At 36.9% G+C, this 20,820-nt stretch overlaps 2 protein-coding genes across 2 annotated transcripts; both read left to right on the plus strand.

Moving 5' to 3' along the window:
- The first annotated feature begins 12,664 nt into the window (after window positions 1-12,664).
- LOC145134132 (uncharacterized) lies at window positions 12,665-14,649 on the plus strand. Its single transcript, XM_079069035.1, has 4 exons — window positions 12,665-13,662; window positions 13,749-13,892; window positions 14,122-14,355; window positions 14,446-14,649. The coding sequence occupies exons 1-4, from the start codon at window positions 12,811-12,813 to the stop codon at window positions 14,560-14,562; spliced, it is 1,347 nt and encodes a 448-aa protein (XP_078925161.1). The 5' UTR covers window positions 12,665-12,810; the 3' UTR covers window positions 14,563-14,649.
- A 1,696-nt stretch (window positions 14,650-16,345) lies between these two features.
- Window positions 16,346-18,395, plus strand: LOC145132835 (uncharacterized). The gene is made up of 4 exons (XM_079067773.1): window positions 16,346-17,255; window positions 17,342-17,479; window positions 17,807-18,046; window positions 18,123-18,395. The coding sequence occupies exons 1-4, from the start codon at window positions 16,401-16,403 to the stop codon at window positions 18,237-18,239; spliced, it is 1,350 nt and encodes a 449-aa protein (XP_078923899.1). The 5' UTR covers window positions 16,346-16,400; the 3' UTR covers window positions 18,240-18,395.
- Window positions 18,396-20,820: the final 2,425 nt, after the last annotated feature.

Raw genomic sequence — 20,820 nt, forward strand, 5'->3', positions numbered from 1 at the left:
GAGTTAGAAATTCTTTGGTGCATGGTCACCGGCTTGAAGAGACCACATTTTGGCGCCTTCATTGCTTCCAAACTTCTCAAGGTCTCTACCAGTGATTCCGACCCTATCCATTGTGGCAGGATTATCTCCTATCTTGCCACCCGCCTTACTTGTACCGACCTTTTTGAGAGCAAGCGCCCAGATCTTGAGTAAATCACACAAGGCTCTAATACCATCACATCCAATGTCCTTGTAGCCTCATCTTTCTTTCGCAGAGAAGGTGATGGTAGTATCACATGGTTGGTGCAGGGTGAGCCACATTTCCGAGTTCCTACTGGGGACTTCAGCTCTCTCCAACTCCAACAGGACATCACTCAGACTCGGTGGTGTCTACCAAAGAACACTTCTGCAAATTCCATTCCACGCGCTCCCCCCTCCATCCCGAGAGCTCCTGAGCGGCTGGTCGTCGACAACGAAGACGATACCCCTATTCCTCCCGCTCACTCCACTCCTCCCACTGCAGGGGGGTCCAATTATGTTGCCCCGGTGGAGACCGCACGTCATTTCTACACCCGGCGGGCGACTCAGTACCATGACACATACATGACGCGTTTTGATCACCTTGATCAAGCTGTTGCCGACCTTCACGCTGATTTGTATGCAACCAACGCCTCCGTTCAGCAATTGACACAATCGGTACAAGAAGCTTTGCAGTTCATGCAGCTTTGCCCCCCCCCCCCCCCCCCCCCCCCCCGCGGTCAGTAGGTTGCCCTACCCTCTCCGAGCATCGAGGACGATGCTTAATCTTAAGCTTGGGGAGGGGTCTTTGTACATTAGGTTCTAGTTAGTTTCCACATGCATTTCATCAAAAAAAATCAATCTAAATGAACCTAATCTTCTTGAATCAGCTGAAGTGGTAAATTAGTCATGGCTTGAGACTAGAACTTGTTCGTTTTTCATTAAAAATCCAGATGCAATCTGATCACACACGAACACGTCTCCCGAAGCTACTCGTGCAAAACCAAAAATGATAAGGTTATCAACACCGAAGCATAACGACAGATATAGTTTAGCCCGTGGAACACACGACTGGTCTTATGAGTAGTAAGAGCTCATTCATATCCGAACTCCAAATTCAAAAGAGCCATAAAATGAATATAAAATTTCAGTGGCTCGAATCCTCCAGCGCTCTAAAAAGTATTTTCTACCTATTCCCTTCTAAATACCCTGCTCGGGGACATTGTTTCCAACTATACTTGCGAGACTTTGCGCGTTTACACCAGTCCCCCTAAAAGAGTCAAGACGAAAATTTAAGGAAATAAGCCTGGCAAACAAATTTAAGATAAAAAAATAAAAAAATAAAAAAAATAAAAAATAATAAAAAAATAATAAAATATTATTAAGTTAATCTGTGACCTTTGGGACTCGAATCAGTAAACCCCGAGGGGTGTTCTACACCTAATTGCCTAAAGCTGAATTGTTTGGGACTGATTGGGTTGAAAGTTCGCTACACGGGTTCCATAGAAAGTCATGAACTTAATAATAACAAAAAAATATATAGATATGTTTAGATATTCAAATAAAGCTAATATGTGGCCTTTGAGGTTCGGGCAAGTAAACACAAGGGATCTCTTTAAATCTAGCACACCAAGGTTATCTGGTCTGGATGTGTTGGTTGGAAGCCCGTTACATGGATTTCAAAGAAATCCATGAGCTTTATTTGTAGGAAAATATAATTAGATGGTTTGTATATATTTATGTTTATAGTTTAATTGAATAATATGTTTAGGAAAAATGTTTGGCTGTAAACATTGAGACTGACTGTAAACTACTTTGACTGGTGTAAGTGGTTTGAAACATGTAACCAATTTGGGTAAATATTAGGGAATTTTTAGAAATTTTTTTTGGAAAAAGATTGTTGTTAGTCAAAAAATACCTGGAGTCGATCATTGTCATGCTTTGTAAAATGAAAATGATTGAGCACATGTTTCATCACATGTTTTCTCGAGAGTAAGACCATAATTTGTTCCATGTACTAACCCAATACCTGAAAAAGTGAACAAGTGTTGTACTTTTGATTTTGTTGAGTTGTGTTAGGGAGTGGCTAAAATTCTTGTTTGAAATGTTATATATCTTTGTGGGGTTAATGCCAAGTTATCTCAAGACATGACATGTACACTTCCGATTGTATGACACAATGAGGTTAATTAGATTGAATCTGTTCGTTTTGTTTTGTTTACTGCATTAATGTTAAAAAAAACAACTTTTTGTACATATGTTATTTTCATTAGTTTTTTTTTCTTTTATTGCATGCATTCACTCTTAATTCCTTTAGGTCTTTTTCATTCTTTTCATCTTAGTTTCTTTTTAGTCGCCTATCGTCTTCTCTAGGGTGATTCTTAATTTTGTTCTTTCTTGAGGACAAGAAAGGTCTAAGCTTGAGGAGGTTTGATAGGTGCATTTTATGCACCTATTTTGCATGTTTATTTCCGTCCTTTCATAGCATTCTACTTCATAATTCTTGCATTTAGTTGATTATTAGGGCAATTGCATATTCCATCAAGAATGTCTGGTACTTCACTATTTTTTGATTTATTTTGCAGACATTATGGAGCATGGAACTTGGAGGCATGGAGCTTTGGAGCATGAAGAGAAGATGAACCGGTCATTCCATGGCTGGAAATATGAAGACATAACCCGACTCATTGTTGAATTGTCATCATAGCAAAGGACTACGTTTGAAACGCGGTTCTTGTCACATTGGCACGGGTCGTGTTTGTCCTTTATCATCTCCTATTTGAGCAACATGACTTGTGGTGAAGCTAGACTGAAGATGGAGGCAACAGTGAAGACTTATTTGATTTTTAGCAAAAAGCATGGGCCATGCCAAAAACACATGGTCAAGACAAATGGCCATGCCAAAAACACATGGGCAAAAGGCATGGCCATGCCAAAAACGCATGGCCTTATGACATGCACGTGAACACTAATTAAAAGAGGAGAACGTCATTTTGAGGAGGCAGAACGGTTTTTGGAGCAGTTTGGGGCGATCTTGGGCGATTCTAGGAGATTTTTTGGAGCTTTTGAGAAGACCTAATCATTACAAACACTTTAGATTTCATTTTAGTAAGCATTAAACATTTTAATTTCATCTTTATTTTTGTTTGATTTGTTCTTAGCCATGTGTGGCTAAGAAACCGTAGTTTCTAGTTCTTGTTCAAAACATGTTGATTGCTTGACTTGAAGCATATGATTTTATGTTTGATTTGTGATTCTATTCTAGTGATTATGTTTTTGTTTAAACTAGAATGCTTGAATTTGATTTGTGTTTGATTGGCCACTTTCATGAATTGAATTTTTGTGTAGTTAATTAACTTTTAGGGCACCTAATCGTTCTATAAAGTTAACAATTGGTAACAAGCAATAAGTTTTCTTATTGTAAAACATATATCACATGTTTCCACACTTCCGAGCGTATGAGAAGAAATGAACATTGTTGGGAAGCTTGTACAAAACTTAATGCAGTTTTTCAATGCAATCTAAGAGCGTGTTTAGGTTGAATTAGTAAAGCTAGGTCTAGTCAAAGAGCGTGTTTTGGTTAGATAATTTGGCAAGCGAGAGGTATTAGAGCGTGTTAATATCTTTCAGTGTCAGCTTAGAATAGCAATCATGAATTACATCAAGTTATAATCGAGTTGAACAGCAATATTGAGAACTAGAACTGGAAACACTTTTACAATTTGTTTACAAATCTATTTCATTTTGTGCATGCTTTTAAAGTAGATTGTTATTTAGTTATTTACTCTTGCAAAAAAAACCCCCCTTTGTGACAAAAGTACCTTGTGCAAAGAGGTATAGACTTTTGTCCCGTGTCTCTGTGGTTCGACCCTGCTTGCATTGTACTACTTTTTAGTGCATTAAAGCAGTGTATTTGGAGTCTATTGTACCCCTATTATTTGTTGGGTTTGACACGCTTAACAACTACCAAATGCAAACAACCACAAATCTAAATCTAATAATAGTTGTCTAAAGTAATAATAAGTAATCTTACCCTATTCAATGCAACCCAACTCCTCCATCATATCATCAATGTCATGGAATGAAATAAATCATTGTCGAGCAAGTCCATGTACTTATGCTTACTCTTGATGTATTTTCTCCAAGGAAAGTTAGTAAACTCCCCTCTATAGTACAATCGTATACTAAACATGGTTGAATTTCCAACTTCAAAAGAAAAAGAGAAAGAACTTCAACAAATGGTTGCAATAATGAACAACATGGCATAAAAACAAGTTTTCTTATCGTAAGAGGTTTCCAAATCGTTTTAGTCAATTTTTGCTCATATGCGCCAACAACCATCTTCTCCGGTTGACGAAAAACTAGGGCTTTTGAGATTTGAGTATTGATTTGATCAAGGAATTGGTATGCGATGCTTAGTTATACCTGATATGACGCCATGCGTACTCGCTCATATACATAGAACGCAAACTAAAGTAAATACCCATGCGTGCTAGGCATGTGGGGCACTCAAACAGATAAAACAAACTACTAACATGGATATGGACTAAGCGGATAACATTTACACGTATAATGGACGATCAAAGTTTATTTTTAGAAATAAGGACTGAACGTGCAAATTGACACTCACAACAAGGATGATTCCTGTAATTTTCTCTAATCATTATTTAGAACTAAAAACACTAAATAACTTGATGAGTTGCACGTTTCTTGTGTTAACAATTACATGTAATTTGCTCATATGCGCCAACAACCATCTTCTCCAGTTGACGAAAAACTAGGGCTTTTGAGATTTGAGTATTGATTTGATCAAGGAATTGGTATGCGATGCTTAGTTATACCTGATATGACGCCATGCGTACTCGCTCATATACATAGAACGCAAACTAAAGTAAATACCCATGCGTGCTAGGCATGTGGGGCACTCAAACAGATAAAACAAACTACTAACATGGATATGGACTAAGCGGATAACATTTACACGTATAATGGACGATCAAAGTTTATTTTTAGAAATAAGGACTGAACGTGCAAATTGACACTCACAACAAGGATGATTCCTGTAATTTTCTCTAATCATTATTTAGTACTATAAACACTAAATAACTTGATGAGTTGCACGTTTCTTGTGTTAACAATTACATGTAATTTAAAGGACATTTCGTTACCATAATGCTCATTCGATATGATCATCTTCAAAATTAGCACCCTAACATTACCAATACCAAAAGTAAAGTCAGTGTTTTCTAATGATAGTTGTGACAACCCGAAACTTTTTCCGTTACATTTAACCGATTTTCGTTAATAAAATTTGAATTTTATCAAGTTCCGTCAATTTCCTTGGTTAGGAAAAATCATTTAGTTATAATAAATGAATGTAAATAGACGAGTCGGACCCAAAATTCACGCGAAAAACCCGAGTTTCCTTCGTCAAACAACTGATCACGGCCGTACACCCATGTACGGCCGTACACCCGTTTACGGCCACGTGCCAGGTGGACCCCACCACCGACCATACCCCCTGTCTATAAATACAGGACCCCCACCCTCATTTGAACCTTCTTGGCCGAAAACTCTCTCATTATTTCTCTCTACCTCTCGACCGTACACATCAAAAACACCCTCTTTTCTTCCGAAAAACATCGAAAAACACCTTTGGGAGTTGATTTGGAGCATCTAGAACACGTTTTCATCGATTCCAGCATCCTTGTTCTTGAGTGTACGGCCGTACTCGCTTCAAATCTTCAAATCTTCAAGGATCGCAAACAGTCTACGGATGTACTCCCTTCAAAGACCGTAAACCCTTCAAGAGGAAGTTCACGGCCGTAAACCCCTTCACGGCCGTAAACTGCCTTCACGGCCGTAAACCCCATTCCCGGCCGTAAACCCTTCCTAAGTGGTGCATTAGACTGAAAACCCGTTTTTCCCGATTCAATCAAGTCCCGGTAACATTCCTTAACCGAAAGCGAGTGTTTTTATAACACTTTATCTAACGAAATCGCTAATTTAGACACATATACGTATTTAGTTGTTATTAGGATTCCGTTAAGTGCCACATACAACACCTCGAGGGTCTTCAATTTCAGTTCGTTGATTCGACGCTTGCACACGACAAACTGTGAGTTCATACCCCTAGGCTTTTACTGTTTTTAAACGTTTTCAGGGGGGATACAAGCCAAACACAAATGATTTTGTGAATTTTTACAAAAGAAGTCTAACAGGTTTAAAACTTATGCAATTGATACAACCAAAAGATTTTCATGATTTATAAAATATTTAGATATTTGTCCCTTTTGTAACATGTTGAGCATAAGGGGCGATTTCAAAGTACAAACATAATTGCATAGTTTTCAGATCAATACTCGAACCAAGTACACTACATACATGCAAACTATAATAGGTATAGTTTAGGGTTTTCAATACACAGTTTTACAGATTCAGAACTATACATTGCAAAATATATAAACTATGACAGATTTAGTTTATGATATACATTACTACTTTCGGTTTTCAAGAATACAACATTAAATAATTATTTAAGTATAATTATTATTCTACAAAGTATAAACACATATTCAAATACAATGGAACACTACAGAACCAAAGGAACACTACAGAACCACACGTAAACTAGTTAATACAGAATTGTGAGACACTCTTCAATTGTACCTTATGGGGTATAGACTAAATCCTATCATAGTATAACCAGAGTCTCCTGGAGGGAGAGCGTGAGATTTGTGAATAGATCTATTCGGGACTGACAATCCCACACCTGAACTGCTAGCTACAGTTAGGCAGGCATGCCTGGGGTGAAAAATGTCATTTAACCGACACTTGAAGAAAGTCGAAAAGGTCACTAGGTCATATCAAGTATGGTTTTACGACTCACAATAGTATAAACTAACCTTTGTTTACAGAATTTCATTCTTCATTAGTTTTATTTTAATTAATAGAACTACTATACACTACACTAGAGGATTCCAGGGATACATTACTTGGTTTTATTTTAAATAATAAAACTACTATTCATACTGGTGGTAACCAGGGTTTTCAAACAGAACATTCTATACATTACTGTGATAACCAGGGTTTTCATACAAATGGACTTTCATTTAAAACACTACGATACAATACAGTTGATGGAAATCAGACATACAAACTACTACATCACACTACTACAGAATACAGAAACAATCACTTATGTTAGAAAATATTGGATTTTCTTGGAAAAACATACAAACATTTTCATATAGATTTCAAAGACAGGTTTTCACTACAAAAACATGCTTATGAACTCACCAACTTTATGCTGATACTCTTTTCAAAACCGCTTGTATTCTCAGGAAATCTGTAGACAGGTACATCGGCAGACTTTTGAGAAGACGGAGCTTACAAAGTTTTGTCTTTATTTTGCTACTTTTGATGTATATAAAGATGAAACAAACAGATGTAATTACCTTAACATATATATTCAATGTAATGGTTGTGTTTACTTTGATTACTATGATGCAATTGTTGTGATACCACATATGACATCCTCCACCCCCAGACGTTTCCGCCCTTATGGTTTGGGGGTGTGACAATAGTGCACTTGTGAAGGAGGTGCATTGGGAGTATGAATATCGGATGTTATGTTTTAGATGCAGGAACTCATTCTTTAGCATGTGTACATCTTGAAGAGACTTGTGTTTTTAAATCGATATGCACCTGCCACAATTTCTTTGTAGATACAATAATTTGTTTTATAGTATGTACTTTATGATGTATTTTTATTAATTCTTAGTTATTTCAATTTATATTATAGATAAAACTATTATAGATAAAACTTTGTTAATAAATACGTAATATATCTCAACCCCAGCATCAAATCAAATATCAAACCAACAATAAATAATAAATCCTACTTATCGTTAAATTTATCATAAATAACAACATACATTTATTGGGAATTGATTACATTCCTTTTATTTCTTTCGTGCATATCTTTTATCTTTATGGTTTATTGTTTTCTAGTTTATCTCTTTTGCTTTTTATATAGCCCTCATGTATTCTATTTTATGATATGAATGAAGCCTGAAAAACCCTTATCTGATTATCGATTTTGTCATGGTATCAGAGCAGGTACATACAAACCCTTAATGTCTCAATAGCCGATAGACATGACCGGTGGCACAGAGACCTCAAACAAGAAGAATGATGCATCGGATCCGAACTCACTGTTCTACATCCATGCATCTAATTACCCGAAATAGATGCATGTTAACGACAATCTCACCGACATCAATTATGCAGATTGGTCGCAAGAGATGATGAATTTTATCTTTGCCAAAAATAAGGTAGGCTTAGTTGATGGCACCATCAAAAACCCGAAAAGACACATGCTGACTACATGTTGTGGATGCGTTGTGATGCTATGGTGAAGGGCTGGCTCACCACGAAAATGGAAAGAGACATTAGAGGAAGCGTAAAATACGCTAATACCGCTTCATAAATTTGGGCGGACCTTCAAGAATGATTCGGAAAGGAGAGTGCTCCTCGCGCCCACGAACTCAAGCAAACGCTGACATCTACTCACCAGAATAGGGAGCCCGTGTCAACATACTACACTAAGCTTCGAGCCATATGGGACGAGATGCAAGTTGCGATGCCCTTACCCCACTGTACTTGTAGTAGATGCAAGTGTGAAGTCACCAAACACCTAAGCCAACTGAGAGACACAGATAAATTGTACGAATTCCTCATGGGTCTTGATAATGAATTCTCCGTCATTTGGACCCAGATTTTGGTTACCAGTCTGATTCCTAATATGAGGAACGCTTACCACCTTGTTGCAGAGGACGAGAGACAAAGAGCTATTTCTAGTGACAAAAAACCTTCAGTGGAGGTAGCGAACTTCAAGACCACCATGCCAGTCCGACATGAAAGCACTCCAAATCAGCAACGTAACAAAACAGGGCCCACCGATGCGAAGAAAGGATAGATCGTTCAAAACTGTACTTTCTGTGGAAAAGACGATCACTCCAAGGAGGGTTGTTTCAAAAGGATAGGATATCCTGAGTGGTGGCCGAGAAACAAAAAGCGAACGTAATAGAAGTCAAAACTTGCTTGTGTCGACGCGGAATTGAGTCCCGTTCCAGGCCTGAGCGCCGATCAATACAGGACTTTTCTGAATCACTTTGAAGAGAGGGAAGGTACGGATAAGGACGGGATCAAATCTACAGCTTACATGACAGGTAAAAAAGGTGTTGACAACGATTGAGTTGTGGACTCGGGATCAACCGAGCACATTACCCACGGCGATGACATTCTTGATATCATAACCAAAACTCATTTTGAAAATCCCGTCCTTATCCCTAATGGTGATGTTATCCCAGTTGAGGGAAAAGGAAGTTGTTCTTTACCTGGTGGTACTAAACTCAATGGTGTCCTTCACATACCTAAATTTACTTGCAATCTCCTGTCAGTAAGTCGAATATGTAAAGATCTTCAATGCGCTGTAACTTTTTTTCCTGACTTTTGAGTAATGTAGAAGTTGTACACGAAGAGCTTGATTGGCGCGGGTGAATGCAAGAGGGGTCTGTACCGAATGGGAATCCTTGAAAAGTCTAGAAAAGCAATGATGACGACGGGCGACATTTGGCACAAAAGGATAGGTCATGCTTCAAACGAAAAGCTTACCAAAATCGAGTCTCTTAGTGGTTTTTCTTTTAATAACCAATGTGATTCTTGTTCTAAAGCCAAACACACAAGGCTTCCTTTTTCAAATAGTGAAATTAAAACTAGTGGTTGTTTTGAGTTATTGCATTGTGACATTTGGGGTAAATACCGTACTCCTTCTTTACCAGGAGCTGGTTATATTTTTACTATAGTTAACGATTTTAGTAGAGTTGTTTGGGTTTTTTTGTTGAAGTTTAAACATGAAGCTAGCCAACACCTAACGAATTTTCACAAAATGATAAAGAATCAATTTGAAAAAAAAAACGTTAAGAAGATCAGGTGCGACAATGGCGGTGAGTTTACCTCGAATGACATGCTGAACTTCTGTAATGAAGAAGGGATCAAACTTGAGACCTCCTGTCCACACACGCCTCAACAGAACGGAGTCGTTGAGTGGAAGCATCGACATCTCCTTGAGGGCATGAGCCTTAAGGTTTCAAGCAAACCTTCCTAAACGCTTGTGGGGTGAGTGTGTCTTGACTGCCACATATATCATTAATTGACTGCCATCTCATGTGATTGACAACAAAAACCCATATGAAATCGTTTTTGGTCAAAAACCCGACTACGAATTCATGAAGGTTTTCAGTTGTCTAGCTTACTACATAAGCACAAAAACCAAAGATGACAAGTTTGAAATGAGGGGGAGACCGGGGATTTTCTTGGGCTGTCCAACGGGTACAAAGGGTTATAAAATATATGACATTAAGAAGAGAAGGATGACGATATCTAGAGACATGAGATTTCATGAAACAAAATTCCCTTTCACCGAAACTGAAAGCGAGGCAAGTCGAGGTGATTGTTTTGATGAAACCGTGCCTTATGTGGTTCCCAATGATGAAGAACGTGAGTTAGACTCAGTCGAAAATCAAAACACTCCGTTAAGTGATGATCCTGATTTTTCGCATGACAACAAGGCTCAACACATGCATGAAGTGGAAACTGAGCATAGCTCTACCAATCACAGTGACATCGATCAAACTGTGGAAACTGATCATATCTCTCCATTGTTTTACTTTTACTTTTAATTATAACTTATTTTATGTTATAATAATAATAATAATAATAATAATAATTAATTTCATTTTTTTTTTCTCTATGAGCTCAAGAAAGCATAAGGGACACCACCATTCCCGGACCACCATCGTCGGACACCGTTGATCGTTGCTTCTTTTTTTTCAGAAACAAAGTCTACCACCTTCATTTTCCTTGATTTGAGTTCCACTTTGAGAAACATTGTCGGATAGACCAAATCCCACATCCTCTCTGTCTCCCTCATTCTTCTCCGATCTGAGGGTTCATTAAGGTGCTGGTTCGTTGGAGCTTGCAAATCATGTAGTGGTGGTTCGTTGGACTCGTTAATTTGGAGACGGAGGTGTAGTTCATCAAATCTCACAGATCTGAATACTCCTCTGATCGATGAGCACCGTTTCGAACGTTGCCTAAGTTTCTACACCATTGTTGTCTCCATCGCCATCGCCTTCATCTTCGTGACTGTCGACGCACCTGCAAATGTTCGTCGTCTCAGATCTGCAACATCTCAGATCTACACGTCTCAGATCTACACATCTCAGGGTTGGAACGTTGCCACCTTCTGAGGGTTCTTTAACTTTGCCGCCTAGGGTTTCAGGTTTGGTTTGGTTAAGTGGCGGTGGATAGTCATTTCTAGTGGTAGTCGATTGGTGGTGGTTCATGAGGTGTAAGTTTGAGGTACCAGATTTTAAAGAAGGGATATGTAAGAGAGAGAGAGAGAGAGAGAGGTTTGTGTGTGTGAGAGAGAGAGAGAGAGAGAGAGAGATATGAAGAGAAGTTGTAGTTTTCGGTGTTGATGGATGGTGGTCGGAGGTGACCGGTGACCAGAAGTGGATGGTGGCTGGTAACCGGAAGTGGCTGTAGTTGTCGGTGGTTGATGGCCAAAAGGGTTGGAACCAATTTAAGGGTTGTTTCTTTTTTTAAAAATTATAGTCAATAAAAAATAATTGATAAGTTATAAACAAATCAATACATAATTAATAAATAACAAGTAAATAGAAAATAAATAAATAAATAAGGGCAAAATGGTCTTTTTATGTGCAGAGGGACTAAACATGCAAGGAAAAACACACATGGACAGTTCGAATTAATTTTCTAAAATATGGACTAAACGTACGTTTTGATACATGCACAAAGGACAATCGGTGTAATTTACCCATAAGTAAATGTTACACTAACTCAATTAGATTAACATTCTTTATCGCCAATCTTCATGATATACACAATGGCAGAGAGTATCTAGTTGGTGGCGATTGCTGGACTCTAATGTTCATGCGATCGGGGATCTTCTAAATTGAAAAAATGTTAGAAGGGTCACAAAAGGCTATCAAACATTCACGAAGTGGTTATGCTAGTGTTTTTATTAGTGGTTTGGAACTTTCGGAACTTGAAGGCACATTCCTCGGGTGTCAAATCTCACTCGGTGCTGGCCTATGAGGTACAATCTATGTCTGTATTCTGGATTAATGCGAGGAAGCGGAAGGGTGAACCCCTGAGATAGGTTAGTGATCCTGTTCTTGAATGTTACTCTAGACTTGTAGTCTTTTTTCTGTTCTGTGTGTTTTGTTTTGATTTTCATCTTGTTTCCTTTCAAACTTTATACCTTCTAGCCTCTGGCTAGTTTTCTTTTAATGCCAGCTTTCCGTTCAAAAAAATAAAAAAAAAATGATAAAATTCAAATTTCAGATTCATATTAACATGATTATGTTCTTACTTCATTATTTTTTGCATATAATCGAACACAATCTCTTTTTCCCATAACAAATGTATGGTCTTTGGAATTGCTCTTGTTTTTCATACCATCTTGTATTCTCTTGTCATGAAGTGCATTAACTCTTAGTTTATTTGAATCAATAAACTCTTATGGTCGTCAATTACCTACTTGGCTTACATGCGACTTAGACGAAGTCCTGCTACTGATATCTTTAACTTTTTCTACTTGGAGTATAATTTATTTCTTAATGTTGACTCACAGAAGCAAGAAAACAAGTGATTGGATGCAAATTCAGATATTAGGTAGTTCTGTAAAACTATAGAATCCCGAAATGAAAACCAGACATCACGATGACGATGAGCTTCAATGGATTCCATCGTCTCTATTACATCATCTCCATCGCACTTCTGTTACAACCACCATCCGCCATCGCCGGAGATTCAATCCTCTCCAGATTCCAACAATATCTTCAAATCAATACATCTCACCCATCACCCAACTACCATCAAGCTGCAGATTTCATCCTCTCCCAAGCTAAATCCCTCTCCCTCGAATCCCGCACCATTGAATTCGTCAAAAACAAACCTTTAGTCCTTCTAAAATGGACTGGCAAAAACCCCGACCTCCCTTCCATTCTCCTCAACTCCCACACCGACGTCGTCCCCGTCGAACCCCACAAATGGTCCCACCCTCCCTTCGACGCCGCAATCGACCCTGAAAATGGAAACATCTACGCTAGAGGCTCACAGGATATGAAGTGCGTCGGGTTGCAGTATCTAGAAGCAATTCGGAAGCTCAAGGATTCGAAATTCGAGCCATTGAGGACAATCTATGTCTCGTTTGTTCCCGATGAGGAAATCGGTGGACTCGATGGGGCGAAGAGGTTTGCGAATTCGAAGATGTTTGATGAGATGAATGTCGGGATTGTGTTGGATGAAGGATTGGCGTCGCCGGAGGATAAATACAGGTTGTTTTATGCGGAGAGACGTGCTATGTCGTTGGTAATAAAAGCTACCGGAGCCCCTGGGCATGGTGCTAAGATGTATGATAACACGGCGATGGAGAATTTGTTGAAGAGTATCGAGAGTGTGAGGAGGTTCAGAGCATCTCAGTTTGATTTGGTGAAGGCGGGTGTGAAGGCTGAAGGTGAGGTCATCTCTGTAAACATGGTCTTCCTCAAAGCTGGAACTCCTTCTCCTACTGTATGTCTGATCCTATAACTCCATGATTAATCCATCTCTGTTTGTCGTGATTGTAAGAAATCTAATGAAATTGTTTTGTGGATTAGGGTTTTGTGATGAATGTGCAGCCATCGGAAGCGCAGGCTGGTTTTGATATTCGAGTGCCACCAATTGCCGATCACGATCAGGCATCGTTGGAGAGACGAATTGCAGAAGAGTGGGCCCCAGTTTCACGAAACATGACATTTGAGGTCAGAAATAAACCCTTGTTTTTATTTCTTATTTTAAATGGCTTTCCAAAACGTTCGTTAAATTAATTATGAACATTTTTTGTGTGGTTATCGTTTTTTTTTTAAACTATATTTTCGTAATAAAAAAAGAGCAGTGCAATGTTGTGAATTGTGATACAAAGAAATAAAACAGGATGCTATAAAAGTTCATTGCTCTTTCCTACATTAAGTCCTTTTAGTTATTTATCAGATTCGGCAGTTTAAGCAGAAGGATTCTGGGAAGCTAATTTTGACAGCCTATGACAGTTCAAATCCATGGTGGTCTCTAATTGAAGAAGCTATAATTAAAGCCAAGGGTAAAATAGGAAAACCAGAGATATTTCCTGCTTCAACCGATGCTCGATACTTTAGGATGAAGGGTATTCCTGCAATTGGATTTTCTCCCATGGCAAACACTCCTATCCTTCTCCATGATCATAATGAGGTGGTGTACCCTTTTTTACAATCTGTTGGACAGTTTTTAAGCATCACTAATAGATAATATCATATGAATTTGTGTTGTTTTTTGTGTTAGTTTTTGAACAAGGAAGAATACTTGAAAGGGATTGATGTGTATGAGTCGATACTCAAAGCTTTTGCATCTTCCATGGAGTCTAAAAAGGAGGAAGATGATGTCAAAGTTGAGCTATAAAAAAGGATGTAGATTTGTAGACAACTAAATCCTCTAGTGCATGTAATATTTAATAAAGGAATCCAAAAGCTTACTTTTAACTGTTAAGTCATGTACATTATGAATTTTAGCTAAGATTAGTGATAATTTTAAGAGAAAATGACAAATCTAGCCATTTTTCTTAAACATTTTCTACAAGCCAAAAATTAAGAAAATTTCAATTTTAACTGGCGAAACTGCATATGAGTAGGACTCGCGTGCGATCTCAGTGAATAAATTGCATATGAGTAGGACTTGCGTGTGATTGCAGTGAATGGCCCGCCTGCTGTTTCATGGCCCATAAGCCTAATATATTTAAACCCTAAAAAGATTTTAACTTCATTTTCACATTCAAGTTTTAGAAATTACTTCTGATGGTAGAACTTAGAAGACAAATTTCCCATTAAACCGCAAATGTGTTTGCCTCATCTGTGATGTTAGAAGTGGAAATTTTTTAATTTTTGACTAATATATGAGAAATGATTAAGAAATTTTTTCAAATTTTAATATCCCAAAGAAAATATAAATTTAGGGGGTGTTTGGCTTAGCTTTTGAGAGGACAAAAATCATTTTAGGAAAAATTGAAAAAAGTCAGGTTTGCCTGACTTTTCCAAAAACTTCATTTTCCTTATATCCAAAAGTAGTTTTTACAAGATCTTTTCCAAAAAGTTCATTTTCCTTATATCTAAAAGTAGCTTTTACAAGATCTGTTGCTTTTACCTAACATCTTTTAGCTTTTTATCTTTTCCTAAAAGCTAAAAATGTTTTAAAAGATAAAACAAACACCCCTTAATTATAAATTTTTTTGTGATTAATCCAAGAGAAAATATATATGATAGTGGGTGCCAGGCCCGGTTTAGACCAAGGGCAAAGTGGGCATTGGAACTGGGCCCACAATTTTAAGGGCCCATTTTTTTAAAATAGCATATACATCTCCAGCCCAATCCAGCAATCCAAATGCAAACCAGTCCATGATCATCTGTCATCGCGTAGGGGAGAAGGCACAAGGTGCATCGAATATCGACATATGACGAACATAAGCCAGAAGCATCGCGTTCGTCGCTAAAAAAAAGGATCGCCAGCAGGAGAGGTTAGTGACAGGCTGATAGCAACTCAGCCACATCGAGTCATCAACTCATCATTCAGCAAGAGAGCAAGGGTCGATTATCTTATCTCCTGCTAATCAGGTAATACCATAATAGTCTAATAGATTATGATTTATGAGAAATTGAGGATTATCAGTTCATAAATGTCAATTGCATACTTGAATGATTCATATAATAAATTGTTATCATTATAGAAATTAGTTTAATAGAATGTTGAATGAATGAAAATATGAAATCTTATCAGTAATCATTAATCAGTTGTTGAATTGCTGAGATTATTACTATTAGAAATTGAAATAGATTATTATTATTATTGAAATAGATTATTATTATTATTAGAAATTGAAATTGAAATAGATTATTATTATTACTCTATTAGAAATTGAATTATGGTAGTAACTGAATTCTGAAATAGTGAAATAGATTGCTGATTTTAACTATAAAATTGTATCAGAAATCAAAAATCAGAATCTGATTTCTTGGTTTAGTGAAATATTACTCTATTGCTGATGTTGATGGTTCTTAGTTTATGTAATTTAGTTCGTTACACGTTAAGGCGTAATGGTCTTTTTTTTATCCGCTTCGTCTTAGGCATTTGAATCCTAGTGCCATAAGATTTGATGCCCAAAACAAAATCAGACCCGGAACCTAGTTCTCTAATCGTCTTTTTATAGATTTTAGTCTTTTACCAAATGAGAACCAGGAGTCAAAATCATGATGAGCTTCAGTGGATTCCAGTTCCATCGTCTCTTTTACTTCATCTCCGTTGCTCTCCTGATACAACAACCATCCACCATCGCCGGAGATTCAATCCTCTCAAGATTCCAACAGTACCTTCAAATCGACACAGCTCACCCATCACCCAACTACCACAAAGCCGCCGATTTCATTCTCTCCCAAGCTAAATCCCTCTCCCTCGAATCCCGCACCATAGAATTCGTCAAAAACAAGCCTTTAATCCTTCTAAAATGGACTGGCAAAAACCCCGATCTCCCTTCCATTCTCCTCAACTCCCACACCGATGTTGTCCCCGTCGAACCCCACAAATGGTCCCACCCTCCATTCGATGCTGCAATCGATCATGAGAACGGAAACATCTACGCTAGAGGCTCACAGGATATGAAGTGCGTCGGGTTGCAGTATCTGGAAGCGATTCGGAAGCTCAAGGAATCGAAATTCGAGCCATTGAGGACAATCTATGTCGTGTTTGTTCCCGATGAGGAAATCGGTGGACACGATGGGGCCGAGAAGTTTGCCAATTCGGAAATTTTTGATGAGATGAACGTTGGGATTGTGTTGGATGAAGGATTGGCGTCACCGGAGGATTATTATAGGCTGTTCTATGCAGAGAGGTGTCCGATGTGGTTGGTGATAAAAGCTACCGGAGCTCCTGGGCATGGGGCTAAGCTGTATGATAACACAGCGATGGAGAATTTGTTGAAGAGTATCGAGAGTGTGAGGAGATTCAGAGCATCTCAGCTTGATATGGTGAAGGCTGGCCTCAAGGAGGAAGGCGAGGTTGTCTCTGTGAACATGGTGTTTCTTAAAGCCGGAACCCCATCTCCTACTGTATGTATAAAATCTAAATCCATGATTCCATATCTTTCTTTCTCTCTCGATTGTAAGAAATCTAATTGAATTGTTTTGTGGATTAGGGTTTTGTGATGAATCTGCAGCCATCGGAAGCACATGCTGGTTTTGATATTCGGGTGCCACCAATTGCTGATCAGGCATCGTTGGAGAGACGAATTGCAGAAGAATGGGCCCCAGCTTCACGTAACATGACATTTGAGGTAAGAAATAAACCCTTGTTTCTATTTTTATCTTTTATGCTTTCCATATTTGCATCTCCTTTGAATTTTTTATAAAGATTGACTCTTTTCATTGATTTATATTTATAGCATCCTTTTTTTTTCTATATCTTCCTAGTCTATTTCTAACATTGTATTTTGTAAAATCTTCCTGATTATAGCAATGTTATGAAAAGGCTAAGTAATTCGCTATAATTGGGTAGATATTTCCAATACAATGTCCATATAAGGAAAAAGTTCAAAGTACAAAGCTATAATTCATCAGATTTATTGCATTTAGTCCTTTTAACTATTTATCATCTTAAACAGTATAAGCAGAAGGTTTCTGTGTATGATGCAAATGGGAAGCCAATTTTGACAGCCTATGATAGTTCAAATCCATGGTGGTCTCTAATTGAAGAAGCTATAGTTAAAGCCAAGGGCAAAATTGGAAAACCAGAGATATTTCCAGCTTCAACCGATGCTCGATACTTCAGGATGAAGGGTGTTCCTGCAATTGGATTTTCTCCCATGGCAAACACTCCTATCCTTCTTCATGACCATAATGAGGTGAAACTTTTGAACAAATTTTTTTTGGACAATTTTGGGCATCACTAATCGTATTAATTTGTGTTTTTTGTTGTAGTTTTTGAACAAAGAAGAATACTTGAAAGGGATTGAGGTGTATGAGTCGATTCTCAAAGCTTTTGCATCTTTTGTTGAGGGTAAAAATGGGAAAGATCCTTTGAGAGATGAGCTATAAAAGATGGGTTGTTTGTGTTAGAATTGTGTAAAAAATCAGGCATAATTCTATTTGGAAAATAAACCATGATTCCTACTGTATCTTTAAGAAACCTGGAATGTTTGTAATTTTAGCACCTTTATTTTTGCAATAAAATCATGGAGGATTTTTGCCAAATAGGATAGCATTGTACTTTCATTGGTTGGTTTATTATAGCATCCTACTCTCATTTCTTCCTATTAGGATAGTGTATTTTGAAAAAGCTACTCGAATTAAAGCAATGTTGTCCAAATACAAAACAATTTTAAATGCTATAATCGAGTAGATTTTCCAAAGTAAAATGTCTTGATAAGAAAAAAAATTGTGGTACAATAATATAATTGGATAGATATTCTAAACTACAATGCCTTGGTAAGGCAAAAATTGGAAGTAAAATAAATGAAAGTAGGATGTTATAACTTATAATAGACAAATTAATGAAAACACATTACTATGTCTTGCATTTAGCCACTTTAAGGGTAAAATGCTATTTGTTGCATTTAAAACACAAACAACCTCTACTAAAAATCTAAAAATCTCTTTGTTGAATGCAAGAAATAGCAATGTAAGTTCATTAATTTGTTAATTATTAATTTTTACCTTTATTTCTTCCTATTTCAACATTCTACTTTAAAAAAATATACATCCATTATAGCAATGTCCTCCAAATACAAACGAATTTCACTCCTATAATTGGGTAGATTTTTCAAAATATAAGATTATGATTAGAAAAAAAAAAAAAAAACTAAGAGTACAATCTATAATTGGGTAGAATATTTAAAATATATTGCCTTAATAATTTTTTAAAGTATAATGTTTTAATAGAAAAAATAAAATAAAAGCAGGATGCTATTATATTACACACAAATAAATGAATAAAAAACGACTATTTCATGTATTGATCCATTTTAGGTTTAAATGCTATTTCTTGCATTTAATACACAAATAAATCCTACTAACAATTTAGGGTTAAATGCAAGAAATAATCGTATATTTTCATTGATTTGTTTACTGTAGCGTCTTACTTGCATCTCATCATATTACATCATTATTATGCAAACACAAAACAATATTCACTGCTATGATTGGGTGGATATTTCAAAATATATATCTTAACAAGAAAAAATAAATACAATGCAATAATTGGGTAGAATCATCACTATTTCAAATTGTAATGCCTTAATAAGAAAAAAAATTGAAAGTACAATATTGTAATAGAAAGAAATAAAAGTAAAAATCTATATCACTCAAATAAATGAAAAAAAGAAAAAGAAACTTTACTATTTCTTGCATTAGCCCTTTCTAGGTTTAAATGTTGGTTTTTGGTATCTAATACATAAATAAACTCTACAAACAATTAAGTGTTGAATATAAGAAAGAACAATTTACTTTCATTAATTTGTTTAGAGTAAATTACACGAATAGTCCCTATGGTTTAGTATAATTTACGTGTTTGGTCCCTAACTTATTTTTTTTTAACTCGGACTGTCCCTATTATTTGTTTTTGCTACGTCTGTAGTCCCTGCCAGACATAAAAAGACTATTTTGCCCTTCTTTATTTATGTATTTTTTTAATTATTGTAATTTATTTATTTATGATTAAACTAATAACTACACACCCACCCCTTGTCTCTTCCAGACTTCCAACATTTGGTTCATTGGGTGCTCTATTTGTCGGAGTAACTATCGTTGATAGGATGGCCTGGAATATATTTTTACGTTTAGGTGTTTATTTGTTGCCTTTTTCTATTATTTAGGTGGCTTTATAATACATTATTAACTTAATTATTTCATAACACTTTTAAAAATCATGGCATCTAAAAGTGTTCCTAATCAAAGAGGTTCATACAAAGTGAATTATACATATGAATTGGACTACAAGAGAGCATTTTAAGTGAGAACGAGAGGAACTATTTTGCCAAATCATGTTACAACTTGTTCAAGATAATAAGCATATGAGATTATGAGGTTATATGAAAATCATCACCACCTTTTCCACCGGAAAAAACACCGCACCTCTGCCACAAAAAAAAAAATCCCACCAAACCCACTAAAACCAGAAATTCTTTCAAACCAAAAATCAAATTCATAAATCCTAACCAAAAATAAACTACAAATCCATATGAGAAAGAAACAAATTCATATGAGAAGAAAGAAAAAAGTGATTCTGATTGTTGTTATGTATGCGACGGCGGCGATGGTCCAGATTAGCAACAATGATCTGGTGATGATGGTGTAGATTAGCCACGACGTGGTGACTGGGAAATGCCGGTCTGTTCAATCGTAGTAGGACCACGACGTGCTGAAGGCAACGTTAACTTTGACTTTAACCATTGACTTTTTGATCAAGGTTGACTTTTGGTCAAATTAAGGGTTTTGGGGTGTAGACCGAGATGGTACTCTTTATTGTTGTTAGGTGTCGTGTAGGATCAGTCTTTGCTAGGTGAGAGTTTGGTGTTTAGTTGTTAAATGCGAGTTGAGCCCTCTCACTATACCTGTGTTGTAGTATATGTTGACCAACTGGGTCTTATCTGTTGATTATTGTTGCATGTGAATTGAGTTG

Source organism: Lactuca virosa, chromosome 8 (genome assembly GCF_052849685.1).
Source record: "Lactuca virosa cultivar CGN04683 chromosome 8, Lactuca_virosa_CGN04683_v6, whole genome shotgun sequence".
NCBI lineage: Eukaryota > Viridiplantae > Streptophyta > Magnoliopsida > Asterales > Asteraceae > Lactuca > Lactuca virosa.